The sequence below is a fragment of the Perca fluviatilis genome, chromosome 9 (assembly GCF_010015445.1).
Source record: "Perca fluviatilis chromosome 9, GENO_Pfluv_1.0, whole genome shotgun sequence".
Lineage (NCBI taxonomy): Eukaryota > Metazoa > Chordata > Actinopteri > Perciformes > Percidae > Perca > Perca fluviatilis.
Window position 1 is genome coordinate 3,879,911 of NC_053120.1, and position 20,910 is coordinate 3,900,820.

A 20,910-nucleotide genomic window follows, 5' to 3' on the forward strand; every position below is an offset into this window, starting at 1 on the left:
CTCCCAGTACATTAGATTAATGCAGGGCTTCTTAAAGTCCGGACCAAGGTCCGCATCTGGACCGATCGAGGAACAGTTAAAAACAATTGATTCGAGGATCTAAGAGTTTACTATGGTGTCTATTTTAACATTAGGTAATGTACTACAAAGCCTAAACTGGAAATAAAAGCTAAATAAAGTGTCTAAGTTGATGTTAATGCTGTTAAAGATGTTTGACAGCATGTATGTCTTAAGGTTCACAGCATCTCATTATGAGAAAACTGCTTGTTTACTTATGGGTTATGGTTGTCCACGTACTTTTGAGGGTGAGATCAGTGAAAAGACTCCATAGTCTCCATGCAGAGGTTTCCTTGTTCTTTTGTCTTTATGTATACATTAACTTTAAGCATAACTTATATATATATATATAAATTATTGTGCATGCTATATTATCATTGCTTAACCATAACTGGTCACTTGATTAATGTATAATAATACTGAAGAAGCATTCCTAAACCATAACTAAACAGGTATTAATCCTCTTTGGTAACCTTATTGTAAAGTTGAGAACATATGCACCTTAACAATCACTTGATTAATGTGTAATAATACAGAATAAGCATTACTAAACCATAACGAAACAGTCATTAATGCTCTTTGTGAGCCTAAAGTTGAAAACACATACACCTTAACTAACACTTGCATAAGAGTGCTGAATAAGCATTACTAAACAATTATTCATATTTTATTAATACTCTTTGACTTAAACATTCACACAGCTTTTAAACATTAGTGAAACTTTGTCAATGTGAAATCAAGTCTTCGTGACAACCTTCTGTTATGCACACATATTTAAATTGATTGATTTAATTTGATTCTGAATTTGACTCATCTTTCTTTCCACTGAAGACTCAGAGCTATAAAAGTGTGAGTCTTGTATGGAGATTACACTGGGCATTTTCCCCCTCTTGTCATCTTTACTGTCATGTCTTCTGGATAGTTTTCCTGTTGTGGAACCTAACAAACCAAGTGGGGTATATCAATGTATTTTAAATGCATGTAAAAACTACGGATGCAAGGATTGACCGTTCACTAGATCAACATCAGATCTTTACACATATTGTACACTCAAATGACAACATAACGACCACACTGAAAGGCAAGTATTGACATTATGTTGAAAATATCACAGATTCATGTCCCCCAGGCATTGATCCTGATAGCACTATACAAGTGGATGAATCTGAAAATGTTTTCTGCAGGATAACATGTAGTACTAGTGTTATTCCAGTAACGTGTAGTACTAGTACTATTCCAGTAACATGTAGTACTAGTACTATTCCAATTATAATCAACAACAGACCACACAAAGTGGTGAATAGAGGGGCAATACTTAACAACCTAATTGGAATTAAAACTACCACTGCAATGATAGAAAAGGATAGGAAAATTAGATGTGGATTACTAAATATCAGATCTCTGTCTTCTAAAGCAGTACTAGTAAATGAATTGATATCTGATAATCAAATTGATCTATTCTGTCTTACTGAAACATGGCTGGGCCATGAAGAATATGTTAGTCTAAATGAAGCGACTCCTCCCAGTCATATTAATACTCAAATTCCTAGAGGCTCGCGGCGGAGGGAGGGGATGCAGCCATATTTGATTCAAGCCTGTTAATTAATCCTAAACCCAAACTGAATTATAACTCTTTTGAAAGCCTTGTTCTTAATCTTCAACATCCAACACGGAAATCAGAACAGCCAATTATATTTGTTGTTGTCTACCGAGCTCCAGGTCCGTATTCTGAATTTTTATCTGAATTCTCAGAGTTTTTATCATGTGTAGTCCTTAAATCAGACAAAGTACTTATTGTAGGTGATTTTAATATCCATGTGGACGTTGACAGCAATAGCCTTACTACTGCTTTCAACTCATTACTGGATTCAATCGGTTTCAGTCAGAGTGTGCACAAGGCGACGCACTGTTTTAACCACACCCTCGACCTTGTGCTGGCATATGGTATTGAGATTGAGGATTTAATAATATTTCGCCAGAATTTGGTATTATCAGATCATTTTTAATTACTTTTGAATTCTTGCTACCTGACCATACTAAACTAGATAATGGCTTCTACACTAGATGCCTATCTGACAGTGCTATAGCTAAATTTAAGGAAGATATTACAACAGCATTTGACTCTATGTCGTGCCTTAGAATAACAGAGGACCTCTATGTTAACCTCAGTCCCTCTCGGGTTGATGCATTTGTGGACGGTGCTGCGACTTGCCTACGGACGACCTTGGACTCTGTCGCTCCTCTCAAAAAGAAGACGATGAAGCGAAGGAAAACAGCTCGTTGGTATAACGAACAAACTCGCAGATTGAAACAAGTCTCGCGAAACCTCGAGGGTAAGTGGCGCTCCACCAAAGTGGAAGAATCCCGTCTGGATTGGCAAAAAAGTCTCAAAACCTATAGGAAGGCCTTAAGAAAAGCCAGATCAGACTATTACTCTTCACTAATAGAAGAAAATAAGAACAACCCAAGGTTTCTTTTCAGCACTGTAGCCAGGCTGACAGACAGTCATAGCTCTACTGAGCCATCTATTCCTCTAGCTCTGAGTAGTGATGACTTCATGAGCTTCTTTAATGATAAAATTATAACAATTAGAGATAAAATTAATCACCTTTTGCCCTCAACTTCTAACAGTTCATCTTTAAATACAGGACCGCTAGAACGAACGACTAGTCCGGACATATACTTAGACTGCTTTTATCCTATAGACCTTCAACAATTAATCGTAAAGATATCCTCAGCTAAGCCATCTACCTGTCTCTTGGACCCCATCCCAACGAGGCTACTCAAAGAAGCGTTACCCGTGGTAAACACTTCACTACTAGATATGATCAATATGTCCTTATTAACAGGTTATGTACCGCAGTCATTTAAAATAGCTGTGATAAAACCTCTTCTGAAAAAAACGACCCTGGATCCTGAGGTCTTAGCAAACTATAGACCTATATCTAACCTTCCCTTTCTATCCAAGATCCTTGAGAAGGTGGTTGCTAATCAGTTATGTGATTTTCTACATAGCAACAGTTTATTTGATGATTTTCAATCAGGATTTAGAAAGAATCATAGCACAGAGACGGCACTGGTGAAAATTACTAACGACCTTCTAACAGCTGCAGACAAAGGACTTGTCTCCATTCTTGTTTTACTAGATCTTAGTGCTGCATTTGACACTATTGATCATACAATCCTGTTACAGAGATTAGAACACTTAGTCGAATTAAAGGAACTGCACTAAGATGGTTTAAGTCTTATTTCTCTGAGCGATCCCAATTTGTTAACATTAACGATAAACCCTCCAAGAGCGCCAAAGTTAGCCATGGCGTTCCTCAAGGCTCAGTGCTTGGACCAATTCTATTTTCCTTATATATGCTTCCACTAGGACATATTATTAGGAAACACTCAATTAATTATCACTGCTATGCAGACGATACCCAATTATATCTGTCAATTAAGCCAGATGAAAGTGGTCAGTTAGCAAGACTTCAAACGTGTGTTGAGGATATAAAATCCTGGATGACCCACAACTTCCTGATGTTAAACTCAGACAAAACGGAAGTTATTGTGATAGGACCAGCGCACTGCCGAACCGTTCGAAGTTATAGATTTTCTGGATGGTATTGCCCTGGCCTCCAGCACTGCTGTCAGAAATTTGGGAGTTATTTTTGATCAGGATATATCCTTCAACGCCCATTTAAAACAAACCTCAAGAATAGCCTTTTTCCCATCTTCGTAACATCGTGCCAAAATTAGGAATATCCTGTCTCAGAATGATGCTGAAAAACTAGTCCATGCAATTCTAGACTAGATTACTGCAATTCCTTATTATCAGGTTGCCCAAATAAGTCCCTTAAGACTCTCCAGCTGATCCAGAATGCTGCAGCACGTGTTCTGACGAGAACTAAGAGAAGAGATCATATTTCTCCTGTATTAGCTTCTCTGCATTGGCTTCCTGTGAAATCCAGGATCGAATTTAAAATCATCCTCCCCTGACTTACAAAGCTCTAAATGGTCAAGCACCATCATACCTAGAAGAGCTCTTAGTACCTTATTGTCCCACTAGGGCACTGCGCTCCCGGAATGCGGGGCTACTCGTGGTTCCTAGAGTCTCTGGAAGTAGACTGGGGGCCAGGGCCTTCAGCTATCAGGCGCTCGCTTCTGTGGAACCAGCTTCCAGTCTGGGTTCGAGGGGCGACACCCGTCGCCACATTCAAGAGTAAACTGAAAACCCTCCTCTTTGGCAAAGCTTATAGTTAGGGAGTGAGGAGTTGCAGCGTCCACCTAACCCCGCACCCCACCTGCTTCTCCTCGTAGTTAGTTATGCTATTACAATTCTAGACTGCACGGGATGCTGTTTCCTTCCCACAAACCCCGCGCCCTGCTACTAGCTCTTCTCTACTTGTTACTTCTGTATGCATCCTGTCCCAGAATTGCTTGTTACTAATCTAGCTCTGGGGAGTTTACCCCCCGGAGTCCTTATGTTTCTTCTTCGCAGAGCTATGCTCTGTGATTCTCTGCAAATCCCGGCCGCATCCTGCTGCATCCTGCTGCATCCGGCGCATCCACCCATGCTCTGCAGCGCCCGCACATCCCGTAACGCCCTGCTGTGATGTTCCTATGCACAGAGTAGTCTGGATCCGGTATAGGGGACAGCACTACTCAGTATGACACGATGTGCCCTGCTATGACATGAACTTCCACGATAAACGCGAAACTGTGACCTGTAATGTGACTATTACGCCACTGTTCATCACACCCACCCCCGGCCCGTCAGACGCACACACCTCCAAGAGTTTGGGGTCTGCCCGAGTTTCTTCCTAAAAGGGAGTTTTTCCTTGCCACTGTCGCGATAGCCACTGCTAATGCTTGCTCTTGATGGAAATACTGTAATTGTTGGGGTTTTGGAAATTACAGAGTGTGGTCTAGACCTACTCTATCTGTAAAGTGTCTCGAGATAACTTTTGTTATGATTTGATACTATAAATAAAATTGAATTGAATTGAATTGAAATGACAACAAAACATGATAAGGCTGGGTTAATGGTACACACTCTACCTAGTGAGTGGTGAGCTACTTTGACGATCATGATTATCCATTATCTAGATCAGAAACTTGTAAAAAGTAGAAGGACAGTAAAGGAAGGGAGGCAAGATTAGGTCCAAAGAAGACGACACAAATTGTGACAACTTGAAAAGTTTCAATCAGCTGTGCAGTGGGACCGCCCCTTCAAGACGATGATGACATATTTTTGGTAGAAAAAAAAAAATTCTACATAAAGAGGAACAATGTTCTGGACAACAGCCTTATAACTATTAAACATGTTATATATCTCATTACCCCCTGCAGTCCTCCAAAGTACCCCTTGGGATACACGTACCCCCATTTGAGAAACACTGATTTAGATTGTGTCTAGAATATGAATGCATTGATGCATCTGACAGCCAACAATCACAGCACGTTTGTTAACATACAACATAAGGGCATAATGTTGGTCATTGTTTCCTCTAATATTATTTGTATTTTGAGTCACTTTATGATATGCTGTTTAAGAGTTTTAGCGACTTGGAAATGAGTATGTGCAAGTAAAGCTAGCATGTCACCATATTAGCTTGCAGTTAATATTACCAGGCTAATGAGGCTGTTTACGTGAAAGGGAAACTTTATAGATTGAAATGCAATTATTACAGTATATTGGATGTGACACAAGGGTCGAAGGAGAACCATTTTATATTTAATTGAATATTTCATTATAATTAAGGATGATTTCTGAAAAACAAGTGAATAAAAATGGGAAATAACACTTAATTTAAGCACTCAAAGTGAAATTTACAATAATGTATGTGTAAAAGGGGATAAAATGAAAAATGTATGGGAGAGAGAGAGGGACTGTCTGATGCATCAATGCATTAATATTCTGGACAGAATCTAGATAATGGATAATCATGATCGTCAAGGTAGCTCACCACTTACTAGGTAGAGTGTGTACCATTAAGGCTGCCCTATCATGTTTTGTTGTCATTTGAGTGTACAACATGTGTAATGAATCTGAAATTGATCTAGTGAACGATCAATCCTTGCATCCGTAGCTTTTGCATGCATTTAAAAGACATTGATATATCCCACTTGGTTTGTTAGGTTTCAAGGGAGGAAAACTATCCAGAAGACATGACAGTGAAGATGACAAGAGGAGGAAAATGTCCAGTGTAATCTCCATACAGGACTCACACTGTTACAGCTCTGAGTCTTCAGTGGAAAGAAAGATGAGAACTGAGTCAAACTCAGATCAAATAAAAACCTTGTTGAATATGTGTGCATAACAAAGGTTGTCACGAAGATTTGATTTCACATTGATAATGTTTCACTAATGTTTAAAAGCTGTGTGAATGTTTAAGTCAAAGAGTATTAAACTATGAGTCATTGTTTAGTAATGCTTATTCAGCACTCTTGTGCATTTATCAAGTGATAGTTAAGGTGCATATGTTCTCAACTTTACAATAAGGATACCAAAGAGCAGTAATACCTGTTTAGTTATGGTTAAGTAATGATTATATAGCATGCACAATAATTTATATAAGTTGGGCTTTAAGTTAATGTCTACATGAAGACAAAGGAACAAGCAAACCTCTGCATGGAGACTATGGAGTCTTTTAACTGATCTCACCCTCAACCAAAAGTAAGTCATATGTTGGAGGATGGACAAATAGTGGACAAAAGTATGTCAACATAATCATGACAACCATAACCCGTAAGTAAACAATAAAAACTTTTTTTTTTCATAATGAGATGCTGTGAACTTTAAGACATACATGCTATTAAACATGTTTATCAACCACCTAGTAATATTAGGAAATACCTTCATTAACATCAACTAAGGGTTTACTTAGACTGGTGGTTCTCAATCTTTTTTGTGCCAGCGCCCCCCTATCCATTATCCAGGACCCTAATTAGCCCCCATCTCCCCCCATCCAATAAGATGTAGGCTAGTTGCCCCAAATATTAATAATTACGCCCTAATAATAGGCCTATTATTGTTGTTACTATTGTTATCACAGATAATCAAGAAATCATATCATTGAATGACAAATAACATATTTATTAGTTTCAGGTATCAAAAAAGCCATGTAAATAGAAATTATATTTACAGGTGTTTAAAAAAAAATCCAACCATTTGACATTCAATTTAAATTAGTTAACAGCAGCCAATCAGAATGACTAGATATATAACATTCAAACTTTAATTATGCATTACAAACACCAACAGTAGCCAATCAGAAAGAGTTAGCAATTTAACATTCAAATCTAAATCTATAAGCGAATTGTTCCAATGGAAAACAAGCTGGCACTTATCAAGGGGTAAAAGCAGAAGGATTAACTTCCGAATGGAAATCAGTTTACAACCTTTGAAAGTTAGTGAGAGCCCTTTTTTATGCTTAGAAAAGTATATGTAAGTAATAGCAAAAAAATTAATTATTTGAATGTGTTATTAATGCATTAACTAATGCTAATTAATGTACCCTTACTGTAATACTAATGTAAAAGCCTGTATTTTTAACACTAGAACAGCCCACACCGTTTAACGTTGTGATTAAAAAGGTGGAAGTTTTCCAACCTTCTTATTGCTGAATTAGTTTTCCATACAGTATATTATTCTGCAGCTCAACACATCAATGGGTAACACTAGACAATCAGTGGAATTTTAGTCTAGATCAACCACGGTTCAAAACAGAGTTTATAATTCACACTCCCTGCCTTGTTAGGAAATTGTACACTTGTTTTTCTTTTCTGCTTTCTCTCTGGCCTTTTTGTCATGCTTTTCCTGTAACTGTTTTGCTTGCTCTTTCAGAACTCTTTCATGCTCTGCCTTTAATTGTTGAATCATCTTCTGCTGCTCCTCCTCTTTTCTCTTTTCCATCTCTTTCCTTTTCTCCTCTTCTCTCTTTTCCATCTCCTTCCTTTCCTTCTCCCTTCTTGTGTCCCACTCTTTCCTCTCCTCTCCTCTCTTTTCCATCTCCTTAATTTCCTCCTTCCTTCTTGTCTCCCACACTTTCCTCTCCTCTTCTTTTTTCTTTATCCACTCCTCTATATCCAGCTTTTTCTTTTCCAAATCTATCTGTAGCTTCTTCATCGTACTGTTTAATACAAGCACGTCTTTATTCCTATCTATCTTTAACATCTGCTCCATTTTTTTTTTCTCCCTATTTCTTGCCATCTCCATCTCCTTCATTTCCATAGCATACCTCTCCCTTTCCCTCTTCAAATCAATATTATCATGCACATTTTCATTCCTATCCCTCTTCAACATCTGCTCCATTTGTTTCCTGTCCCTATTCCTTGCCATCTCCATCTCCTTCATTTCAATAGTATGCCTCTCCCTTTCCCTCTTCAAATCAATAATATCATGTTGTACCCTTTTTCTCTCTCTTCTCTCTTCCTCAATTTCAGCTCTGAATTTCTCCATTACATTTCGAAGCTTTTCTTCATATTCAGCTCGTAGTTTCTTCTCCAGTTGTTCTTTCTCTTTGCGTCTTTGCTCCTCGTTGTCTTTCAGGATGCGTTTTTTCTCCTGTTCGATTACCCTTTCTGCCTCTTGGTACATTTCGTTGGTGTAGTGGCTTCCTCCGTTCTTCTGGACTATGGTTCTGATCTTCTTAAGCAGCTCGGTGACCTGTGAGCGATTCTCCAGATCATTATTAAAGACATGGTACTGACCGTTGCACCTGGCCACAAGTTCCTGCAGGTCTGGGCTGTCCTTTAAAAACTCCTCAATGGTGGTGTTTTTAAGAAGGTCTCCATGAGTAAAGAGAACCATGCTGTATTTGTCTGCAGCCTGGCCAAACATTTCTCGGATCTTCTGCACTGTCTGCTTTTCCTCATCTGTGAATCTGCCGAGCGCGATGACAACCAGGAAGACATGGGGTCCAGGAGAAGAATAGGAAATGCACTGGCTTATGTCTTTATGTGTTTTATCCTGGGCCCACCTGGTGTCAAAGAGACCTGGGGTGTCAATAACAGAAACCTTTTGTCCATCCACTTCAGCATAGGCCTTAGAACACTCATCAGTCATAGACGTGGCGCTGAACTTTGATTCAAAGCAGTTATGCCCAATAATGGTGTTTCCTGTGGCACTCTTCCCAATTCCTGTCTTCCCCACCATCACAATCCTCAGCTCCTCATCATTTCGTAGAATAGCTTCTGTTTGAAAGGATGAAGAATAGAAAATTAGAAGTTACCCTTTAAGCATTTGTAAGTTTTCACAAATAGCTATCAGTGTCAATGGGAGACTTTTCTCCCCCGAAATACAACGCTCATAGGTCAAGCAGCAATTACAATACCTTTTTTGGTTTATTGTGAGGCAGGGCCCTGTATTGGCTGTAGTATATGTATTGTATGTATGTGCATGTTGTTATGACAGGACCAAAGCAGGAAGGGATTTAGACCCAGAAAGTCCAATAAGGGTGGGCAGGAGTGGACATGGATAGGTCAAACAAACGCAGGGGACCACTGTTCATGATGTCCCTGAAGTTTTTTCAAACTTAACTTTAACGTTGACAACATGTGTGAAACTGCCACTGTTACCTTTTCTGGTTTAAATATGAGGACAGAAAACACTCCTGTGGGGGGGGGAGCAAACGGACAGTATTGTCGTATATTTAGGAGGACTTGTTGGTTGATAGTGTTGGGCTTTTCCAACACTATTTTTTCAATTGCAAAGAAATGCCCAACAATAATTAGATAAACACAATAATACTAATAATAAAACAACTGTGTCATTTGCCAGTTTTTATTTTTTATAAGTAATTTAAAAGATGACACTGATTCTGCAGCCTTCTTCAGCAAAGGAGTTCAAGATCTGAGGGGTACAGACTGTAAGCCAGGTCCCCTTTAGTCCTGATCCAGACCTACAGTAAGAACAGCCAGCAGAGCCCTGCCTGATGATCTGAGGCTGCACTCTTGCTCATCGGTGAGCATCAAATTAATCCTTGAAATGCTTTAAAGCTAATTAGGAAAATCTTAAAACCAATTCTATGACTTGCTGGTTAGCAGTGAAGACAGGGCTGATATATTTAAGTTTTCTTAAATTCAAACAACCCTGAAAGTGTGAGATGGCTGTTTGTACCTCAATACAGTGAATTACAATAATTAAACTGAGATATGTCTACATACAGCTGCTACATTATCTAAGGAACTCGTGTTGTTTGTTTCCATTCCTACATTAAAACATGATGCACACAGTTGTTGTCATGGTTTGTGGCTTGGAAAGTTATTGAAGTTAACTATTCGTTAGTGGTCTTGGGGAAAAAAAATATTTTTATTTTAACATTATAAACGCAATTTTTAAATATTATTGTATATATCTGCTGTCAATTTACTGTTAGCCATGTGTCTGATAAAATACACACTTAATTGAAACAGGCTAACATTAAGTTGACTGTCTATATAATAGTTACTTTCAGAGGTGTTACCAAGTAATGTTCAAAGATGAAAATAAATTGCAAAATAAGTTTGTTTAAAACAAAATAAGTTGCAGTTTGACAGAATTAATACAATTTTTAAACGTATTCCAACCCCTTCTGTAATGAAACACTGAGAAATAGCCAAATTCAATAACTTAAAAAAAAATTGAAATTGTACTGGCTAATCCCAATTCTCCTTGATCAAGATTTCATTTAATGCTTCTGTGTAAGAATCTTCATGTATCCGAGCTGTTCTTATCATTTACATAAACACACTGAACACAACTTCAAGTCAAAGAACAATATACTAATAATAATAATAATAAAAAAAAAAATACAATCACAACAATTTTATCAATAGTAAAATAGAATATAAACATGTACATAGTACTGTCATGACTTACCATAGCTGGAATGTTTGCTTGCCATGTTTGGGTTTAAGAGTAGAGAGTCGATACTGCAGCTGAAGTGAAAGTCTTTCTGGTGTTGCCCCTCTTTATATGGCTTCATGCATTAAAACACATCCATTGATGATTGCACTATCAAGTCAGAGAAAGAAAGATAAACCTGGATGTGTAGTTAAATCATATTCAACCCTTTAGATTTAACCTTAAAGATTAAATGTGAACCATAATGTAATTGTATGTATAGTAGCAGATACAGGCTTTTCTTGCTCACTTTCAACAATTATGTACTAATTATGTCAACATCCCCCAATGGATATACATCACTTTGAATTATTGGAAGTTCTTTTTTGTTTATAGATCAACACAGGACTATCACCCAGGAGAGCTGGGATCGCCTCCCACGTGTGGCGTTTGTCAACCGTTTTTTTTTTTTGTTTGTTTTCCCAATGTTTCTTTCCTAAACCCAACCGTTTGTTTTCCTAAGCGTGTGACGTTGGTCACCATTGTGTTTTTGTCGGGTTTTTTTCGTGTTTCTGACGTTTATTTGTGTTAGTAAAGCCTTTCCCAATGTTCTTTTCCTAAACCCAACCTTTTTTTTTTTTAAACACGCGTGTGACGTGTGACGTTGTTCTCGCGATAAGACGCATGATGTATGTTTACATCCGCTTTATACAGCATAGACATACACGTGGATAGCTCAAAATGCGTACAGATAACACGCCATTTGGCTTAAAGGAACACGCCGACTTATTGGGAATTTAGCTTATTCACCGTAACCCCCAGAGTAAGACAAGTCAATACATACCCTTCTCATCTCAGTGCGTGCTGTAAAGCTGTCTGACGGCTCCAGCCATCAGCCCATCACAGAACAGGCAGGTGAATGGTTCCAGTAATCCTACTGCTCCCAATAAGTGACAAAATAACGCCAATCATATACCTATTTACATGTTGTGATTTGTAGAGTCAGGGGAAACAACGTAACATGAGACACAGCCAACTTCTAACCGTAAACAAACCGGGAACTATATTCTCAGGTGGAAGAATATAGTACTTGGGCGGAGTGATATGCTCGCAGCAAGCCTGTCTGAGAATATAGTTCGCGGCTTGTTTACGGTTAGAAGACGGCTGTGTCTCATGTTACGTTGTTTTTTGTACACGCTGTGACTCTACAAATCACAACATGTAAATAGGAACATGTTGGTGTTATTTTGTCACTTTTGTCACAATTCGGAGCAGTAGGCTAGTTGGAACCAGTTACCTGCAGGATCTGTGCTGGGCTAAGCTAATGCTGGAGACGTCAGACAGCGTTACAGCACGCACGGAGATGAGAAGGGTATGTATGGACTTGTCTTACTCTGGGGGTTACGGTGAAAAAGCTAAATTCCCAATGAGTCGGCGTGTTCCTTTAAGGAAAGTGGCGTGTATGTTTACGCAAAGTCATGATGCCATGTTGTTGTACTTGTACTCTGCACAATGACAATAAAGTTTCATCTAATCTAATCGCAAAGTCAACATTTCAGCATCTTTGCTGCAGTGAGACCAGCCCATAGTATACACTTCTGCTGTAGAGACAATTCTAAGGCAGAGTCATCATTAAATAAAAGCAAGGTTAGTGACAGTGGAATATTAACTCCAAGCAGATCACTAAAAGTGAGAAATATATGTCTCCAAAAGGCAAACACATTGGGACACTCCCAAACATAAGCATAAATGACCCTGAGACATCAAGTGTACATATGTCACAGATAGGAGATGGGATGATTTTCATAGCATGACGTTTTCTTGGCGTAAGATACGTTCTGTGTATAGATTTAAAATGTATTAATTGGTGATCAGGGTTTTGGGAGGTATCCTGTAGATTCTCCCATACTGTGTCCCAGCAAATCTCTTCCTCTTTGATAGAGAATAAATCCCTACACATGATGGGAAGTTCTGATGTGATCGAAATTCAAAGGGTTGATACATTACCAATTTTGGAAACAAATCAGCATTGGCTTAATGAGTAGCACAATAGACACTTTGGGTCTTACAATAATCACCATATCAACCATTATGCTAAATTAAATAATCAAATTAATACATTTGCTATCAAATATTTCAAAGTAAACACATGGTACTACAGTGCAGCTCTCTAATAATTAATGATCACCGTATCTGATGCTTTAAAAGGCCACATCTGTGCAAACAAAATCTGTTAATCTCATAAACATACAATCTTATAAAATACAGACAGTTCCTGTACTCTGTAGTAGAAGACAGACGTTTACTTATGAAGGTGCTGTTATATATTGTTCTTGGGATAGTGTGGGTTTGCACACAGTTGACCCCTTTGATCCTTTATGGGACATTTACTTAGGCATCATAACTTTTTTTAAATAATAAAAAAAAAACTACAGAAATGTCCTCAGGCATATTATGGTCATTCATACTTTGATACTTTATTTTCCAGCAAGGAAATTTAAGTTAAGTTAATCTTACACGTTTATTGACACTAATGGCGTTTTTCCATTACATGGTACCTGCTCGACTCGCCTTTATTGGTTTTCCATTTTGAAAAAAAGTCCCTGGTACCTGCCAACAGGTACTTTTATTTAGTATCACTAAGCGAGCTGAGGCGATACCAAAAAGTGACATGAAAACCTGCAGACAACTGATTGTTCGGAGAGAATCATCACTAATCACTGCATCATCATTGCTATAGCGACAGACAGAGGTATCCTGAGCAAACCCACTATTTATAAATAGCCAGCTGTGTTTTTTTTGCTGCCCCCAGCTTCTTTTGAAACAAAATGTGTCTACTGGCAAATAGCCACATGCAGAGAATCAAAAACAACACACCTTCCACTTTCTGTGTGTGTCGTGTTAGGTCACGGCAGTTTCGTGTGGCGTCGCTGACAACCAGCGACGCTCGCCTCACGCATGAGGCAGTACTAAATCTGCAATGGAAAAAGGAGGACGTGGCACGGCGGTCGAGCTGAGTAGAGCTGGAACTAGCAGTGGGTAAGCGCCATAATTAACGCCACAGACAGCACTCTCATGTTTTAACAGTCATAACACACAAGTGTGTTGATGAATGAATGAATATAACTTTATTTTACAAGCTTGTCGCCTTTTGCACTGCACTACATATATGTAAGTTTATGGAAACTAGTGCAGTGCCCCTTCAAAATGTTTGGAACTTGCTGATTGCTCGGCCTCTTGCTGATTGTAGCTTAAAAACAAAAGGCCTCGAAAGCACTTAAGACCTCATATTATGCTTATTTTCAGGTTCATAATGGTATTTAGAGGTTATATCCGAATAGGTTGACATGGTTTAATTTTCAAAATACATATTTTTGTTGTATTGCACATTACTGCAGCTCCTCTTTTCACCCTGTGTGTTAAGCTCTCTGTTTTAGCTACAGAGTGAGGCATCTCACCTCTGTTCCATCTTTGTTGGGAGTTGCACATGCGCAGTACCTAGGTAAGGACTACTAGCCAGTCAGAAGCAGAGTATGAGGGCGTGCCCTGACAGTACCTAGGTAAGGACTACTAGCCAGTCAGAAGCAGAGTATGAGGGCGTGCCATGCTAGCAGCTAGGCGAGCATTATAACGTGTGTTACAAAGTGACCACGTCTGTCTCTGAAGTAAAGGCTGGACTACAGTAGAGCTGTTTGGAGCAGTTGGTGAACAGTGTTTTCTGTTGGAGATGGTAAGGCCCTTTGGGGGGACTTTGGGCTTTTTCCCTTTGTAAACCTATAACATGCACAAAAAAGATATATAACATAATAAAAGTAAGGGAAAAAGCCAAAAAGCATAATATGAGCACTTTAAAAAAGATGTTAAAAGAAATGTCAGTGATATCAAATCATTGGCCTTTCAGTAGTAAATGAACAAAAAGCACTTGCACTTTGCGCTTGAGTTTAAAAGGAAAGGTGGACCTTAAGTGTTCTCACATTTAAAAATTATCCCCCAAAATATTGATCCATGCACTGGTACCTGAAGATCAATAACTTATATTTTTATTTTTTATTAATGATATATTTTTCATAAACAATTATGGTAAAAAAAAATACTAATCCAATTAAACTGCATTTCAGGCTGATTTATTCTGTTTCTTTCTGACTTATTCAGATCAGTCGGCCTGTGTGGTTGCTCGATTTCAGCCAGGTGCGGACGCCAACCCTCCTTTTTTTCTTGTACTTTATTGAATACAAAAATTCAAACAGACATCTCAGGAAGAATAGCACCTGCAATGCAGGAGCTAATTAGGATCATAAATAAACAAACAAACAAATCTTTATGACATTAGTTTATTGCAATACAACTGAGAACATGACTGCCAAAAATCCTGATTAAATCTTAAAAAAAAGAAACAAAACAAGAAAGTGTATTATAAAAGTGTAAGCAAGGGGATTACTTAAACAGTTGTAAGTAATTTTTCTTATCAATGCGTCTACAGAATTATAAAAAAAATCTAAAATTTAGTTTTTAAATGCTTATTTGCATGCTTTTCTTTTTCCTGCAGTCCGTGCTTGTCAGCCACCACCCATTCTGATAGATAGTGTGTGGTTCAGATACTACACTTACATTTCTGTGGTAATGTACAGTCATGTCTCCATCTGAATAGTGTCAGAATACTGTGTGTTTTTCTCTACCTCTACCTTTACTTCACCGACTGATACATTGAGCCATTTCCTGCCAGAAGCTTTTGACACAGAAATAATAACCAAGAGCAGTGCTGATATTTTATACAAATGCTTACCACAGCAGCTGACATAGTTAACATTGACAACGTGAGATTTAATGTAAGTCATTGTTCAGTTTTGCTTAATTGCATGCTTTTCTTTTTCCTGCAGTCTGTGCTTGTCAGCCACCACCCATTCTGATAGATAATGTGTGGTTCAGATACTACACTTACATTTCTGTTGTAGGAAAAGTAGTATCTGTATTGTTTTAGAAATATTAGTATCAGTATTGTTTTAGAAATATTAGTATCAGTATTGTTGTAGGATATAAGTATCAGTATTGTTGTAGAAATATTAGTATCAGTATTGTTGTAGAAATATTAGTATCAGTATTACTTGCCATTTAAAGTTGTTGTGCTCATTGCAAGAGTTGTGTACAGTCAGAGGAAGTGGTTACAAGTTCCTGGCAGGGCACAGTTGCAGCGCCTGTACGAGGATTAGACTCTGACGCAGAGGAACTAATGAGAGTTAGCTTCAGCTTTCACTTATTGTGTTGTTCACCAGACAGAGTAGTAGAATAGTAGGAACCGGATATTATTGTGTTCGTCAGATGAAGTTGCAGTATACAGAGGACCCAAACTCTGTGTGTGTGTGTGTGTGTGTGTGTGTGTGTGTGTGTGTGTGTGTGTGTGTGTGTGTGTGTGTGTGTGTGTGTGTGTGTGTGTATAGGGTGACAGTAAAATCTGCCCGGAGACAGGAAGATGAGACCCCATCAAGGAAGAGAATAAAGAATAAAGGTTGAAGGATATTGTGGAAAGGGGCTCACAAACTTGACAGAGACTTTGTTATCCTGAGCTCCGTACTGTCATGTCTGAAGTCTGGGATACTTAATGTCTTTTGTGAACCCACATGTTTTTTGTAACTTAACTGCTGGACTCAGTAAACTTTGCTTAACTTGAATACTTCGTCTCAGACTGGATCTTTGAGTTTTGGTATCATAAGTCCTATTAACGAATACGCGGGAATTAGTAAATTTGAGTCAGATATCTCGGCCTTCGGGCCTGTATTTTTCGCCGAAATTCTCTTTCACTGTGGTAATGTACAGTCATGTCTACATCTGAATAGTGTCCGAATACTGTGTGTTTTACTCTGTTTTACGTCACAGACTGGTACATTGAGCCATTTCCTGCCAGAAGCTTTTGACACAGAAATAATAACCAAGAGCAGTGCTGATATTTTATACAAATGCTTACCACAGCAGCTGACATAGTTAAAATGCATATTGTGAGATTTAATGGAAGTCATTGTTCAGTTTTTAGATACACAAAAGCTTATTTCAAAGCATACAAAGAATGAGCAGCCAGTGAATTTCTCACCTTTTGATGTTCCTGTACGTCTCATCAGACTGGATTTTAACTGCTGGTCATCTCTTCTGGAAGATGAGAGGTGTGATGTTATTGTGAACAGAAATTGAACTGACCAGTCATTTATTTACTGAAATGTTGCTGAGATGAATACTGAACTATGCTCTAAGAGTCCTGTGATGTCTTTACTTTAGTGATCGCCAACACACCGATCCCTGAAGTTCGGCCCATCCCTGTCACACCACTTTCGTGACAAGCGAGATTGTAATAGACCAACATGTCTGCACCCTCTTTTTGTTCTTGAACTTTATTGAATACAAAGATTTAAACAGACATCTTTATAACATTAGTTGATTACAATACAACTGAGAACATGACTGCCACAAATCCTGATGAAATCGTAAAAAAGAAAAGAAACAAAACAAGAAAGTGTATTATAAAAGTGTAAGCAAGGGGATTACTTAAACAGTTTTAGGTTATTTTATCTCATCAATGTGTCTACAGAATAAAAAAAAAAAGGTTTTAAATTTTGTTTTTAAATGCTTAATTGCATGCTTTTCTTTCTCCTGATAGATACCAAAGGGTTCAGATACTACACTACATTTCTGTGGTAATGTACAGTCATGTCTACATCTAAATAGTGTCAGAATACTGTTTTACTCTACCTCTACCTTTACTTCACCGACTGATGCATTGAGCCATTTCCTGTCAGAAGCTTTTGACACAGAAATAATAACCAAGAGCAGTGCTGATATTTTATACAAATGGTTACCACAGCAGCTGACATAAGCTGAGTTTCCATCCACTTGTCAATCGAATTATCTGAAGTTCAGTAAAAAAACTCATGTGAATAAAGCTGGTGAAAGTGTGTTTCCATCCAACAGCTTTAAAGAGAATAAAAACCTGTTGCGTAATGACGTCGTCGCTATAACAACGCTCTCACGTGATCCCTAACGTAGCTACATTGAAGTGATACAGGCGTTAAAGACCCGCTGATCGCTGTCTGATTCTGTGAATGAATGCCCGCGTCATACGTCCGGACATCGGCTTTGAATGGCTTAGCTCGGCTCATATCGTAGCTTACTGTTCTGCCTTATTTACTGTAATATTTCACCGGTAATAAGACCGAAATAATATTATTAAAATAAAGAAATGCATACCATGATAACAGCTAAATACATGTTGAAAGATGTAGCATTATAGTTTTAAAAATATCAATAAACAACAAAGCAATCCAGCTTCCCTGGCCGAAATAGACCAAAATAATAACATTAAAAGAAATACATATAAACCGTGATAAGATCTGGTGAATAAATGTTGAATAAAACAGCGGTTATTGGGTTAAAAATACCAATAATATCAAAGCTGTATCAGCTTCTCTGCTGCAGCCCGACTGGCAGAAAGTTTCGTGCTGTGATTACGTAAGATGCTTCTCATTGAAATACATTAGTATAAAAAACGTGACCCCAACACGTAAATCTTCACAATAACGTAATGGTATCACGTTCTAATAGATTTAATTTTGTAATGCCATCACGAACTGACGTGAGACTGGGTTGGATTTGAAACATGTTATGGTGTTTCCGTTCATTTTCGCACTGAATCGCACAACATTCAAGCACACATTTGCGAACAAAGTTCTAGACAAAAGTAGTTGTTGTTGTTAATATTAGAAGCTCCGATGGGCCTTTGACCGAGGATCTGATCCAGCTCATCAAAAAGGTGCAACTTGTCTTTTATTTTCCCTCCAGTAACGCTGCGAGACAACTCTCTTTTTTGAGACATATATCGCTGTTTGAGCTCCTTCCATTTACTCCGCAGGACGTCCCATGGCTTGTCGTAACCTTTGTTGGTCATTTCCTTCGCGAGTTCCTGATAAATTTTGGCATTTCTTAGATTTTTGCTATCTAAAATAGCCGTTATATTTCGCTCGTAAATTAAATTAAAAAGTCTCGTCTCTCGTTCGGTCCACTTAAATCTGTCTTTGTTGACAGCTGTCATGTTTGCAAACAGAGCGGAAATACTGGGCGGAAATGAACTAAAACTTCTTCTTCGTTTTGTGGCGGGTTGCAACCATAAAATGACCTAAAACTTAATGCGCAATTAATTAATTTACCGGCAAATAACGTTTCCATCAGCATTTATCGCATAAGCCAATACATATATCTATCAAGAGAAAATCCATGAGACCGAGCAGTATTTCCTTTGAGTCGATATTCATGAAATTCAATCGAATATTTTAAATTCACAATGTGAGATTTAATGGAAGTCATTGTTCAGTTTTTACATGCACAAAGCTTATTTCAAAGCATACAAAGAATGAGCAGCCAGTGAATTTCTCACCTTTTGATGTTCCTATATGCCTCATCAGACTGGATTTTGGCTGCTGGTTCTCCTGGAGAGGTGTGATGTTATTCTGAACAGAAACTGACCAGTCATCTATTTACTGAAACCTTTGCTGAGATAAATACTGCACTACGCGCTGAAAGTTATACCCGTGCTGTCTTTACTGAAACTTCAGCTACACCACTTCCGTGACAAGCAAGAATGTAATAGAACAACATGTCTCCACCCTCTTTTTTTCTTTAACTTATTGAATACAAAGATTCAAACATAAGATTAACATTAGTTCATTACAATACACAATCACAAGTACTGATCAAATCTAATCTAAAATAAACAAACCTAATAAGTGTGAGAGAGTATTGCTAAGAACAGTCCCGCAGAGATGGCAAAAGTACTCACTTCCCGTACTTAAGTAGAAGTAAAGATACTTGTGTCAAAAAATACTCTGGTAAAAGTAGAAGTACTGATTTAACTTCTTTACTTAAGTAAAAGTAACAAGTACAGCGCTTTGAAATGTACTTAAAGTATAAAAGTAAAAGTAGCCTAGCGAATGACAACCACTTTTTATGCAAAGCTACCTGGACCACACACGTTACTAGAGTGTAAGATGAGAAACTTCAGTGGACATAAAACCAGGCTCTTTATATGCCATTGTCTACATTTTAAATGGATGTCTGCCAAACATCACATATATGATTATTGTGACAGAGACTGGGACTCCAGCTTAATAAGATTCTGACTGAGTAGCAAGATATGAATTCAATTGTGATTCTGTGAGAATTCACAGATCCAGTTTCTCTTTTTTAATCGTCCCCTTAACATTTAAAGGAATCTACATGCATGTGTGTGTGCTCAAATATAGAAAGAAAATAAAGGATACAATATGAATTACTAAACATAGATTAATTAAGAAGTTCCCCATATTTTTAGAGTTACACAGCACATTGGCCAGGAGTCATACTTGATGCCTCCTAGCCTATCTCAAACATCTCTCTCGATAAGGCCAGGGGATGATTGGGAATGTCTTGCTGCTTGTCTGCCTAATCTCTGGGATCTCTGTTTTCTTCATTTTCAATCATGTCCCCGTCCATGCTACTAGTGCTAACGTTACCGCCATCAAGCTGCAATTGTTTTCCGCAAATGAATGCAGAATGCGGCCGAATCTGTCGAGTCGTCTTGTAGTGGTGCGTTACATGCAACGGTATTGATCACGTGAAAAATAATAATGGTAACTCCAGTGAAATTATTTGAAACTTGCTAGTGAGGACTAGATTAGGACCGTTTTAAAGCTGATGCTGGTTTCAAACTTCGCCCCCTCCCCCAGGTGTGTCTGTAAAACACGGACAGAGACAACTTCTCTCTTTTTGATGCTTTACACACGCAACGTGAAACCAGCTAACAGGTGAAGAACACAAACAACTAAATCACTAGCTAACCTACTTTAACTGTGCAGGAACTATAGACCAATACAACAACAGGCTTACATTAACTGACAACAAGTTATACGACTCACAGTTCTCAAGGACGCCTTTACACACCATCTCAACTGATTATCCTCCGGACAGCAGTCTCTCTTTCTTTTTCTCACTTTTTTCTGTGGCGGCGCCGCTCACGGCGCGCC

The 20,910-nt window shown here is 38.3% G+C and overlaps 3 protein-coding genes across 5 annotated transcripts in view; all 3 read right to left on the minus strand.

The window, feature by feature from the left end:
- Positions 1-16,986, minus strand: part of LOC120565600 (GTPase IMAP family member 4-like) — a 54,835-nt gene extending 37,849 nt beyond the window's left edge. The window contains exon 1 of the mRNA XM_039811505.1: positions 16,956-16,986. The gene's annotated coding sequence lies outside the window, so the exon portion shown is untranslated. The remainder of the gene's footprint in view (positions 1-16,955) is intronic.
- Positions 1-19,375, minus strand: part of LOC120565877 (GTPase IMAP family member 8-like) — a 32,549-nt gene extending 13,174 nt beyond the window's left edge. The window contains exons 1-3 of one of the 2 annotated variants that reach the window (XM_039811963.1): positions 19,287-19,375; positions 17,133-17,248; positions 16,956-17,011 (exon numbers count right to left, since the gene is read on the minus strand). The gene's annotated coding sequence lies outside the window, so the exon portion shown is untranslated. The remainder of the gene's footprint in view (positions 1-16,955; positions 17,012-17,132; positions 17,249-19,286) is intronic. The other variant, XM_039811961.1, reaches the window with a different exon arrangement.
- On the minus strand, positions 7,180-19,338 carry LOC120565878 (GTPase IMAP family member 4-like). Of its 2 annotated transcripts, none has more exons than XM_039811965.1 (3): positions 19,287-19,338; positions 10,910-11,044; positions 7,180-9,243 (listed from the first exon to the last, which is right to left on the minus strand). In XM_039811965.1, exons 2-3 carry the CDS (start codon positions 11,013-11,015, stop codon positions 7,805-7,807), a joined length of 1,545 nt encoding a protein of 514 aa, XP_039667899.1. In that variant the 5' UTR covers positions 11,016-11,044; positions 19,287-19,338; the 3' UTR covers positions 7,180-7,804. The 2 variants fall into 2 exon arrangements, with proteins under 2 accessions (XP_039667899.1, XP_039667898.1); XM_039811964.1 differs by lacking the exon at positions 19,287-19,338 and adding an exon at positions 16,956-17,013.
- Positions 19,376-20,910: the final 1,535 nt, after the last annotated feature.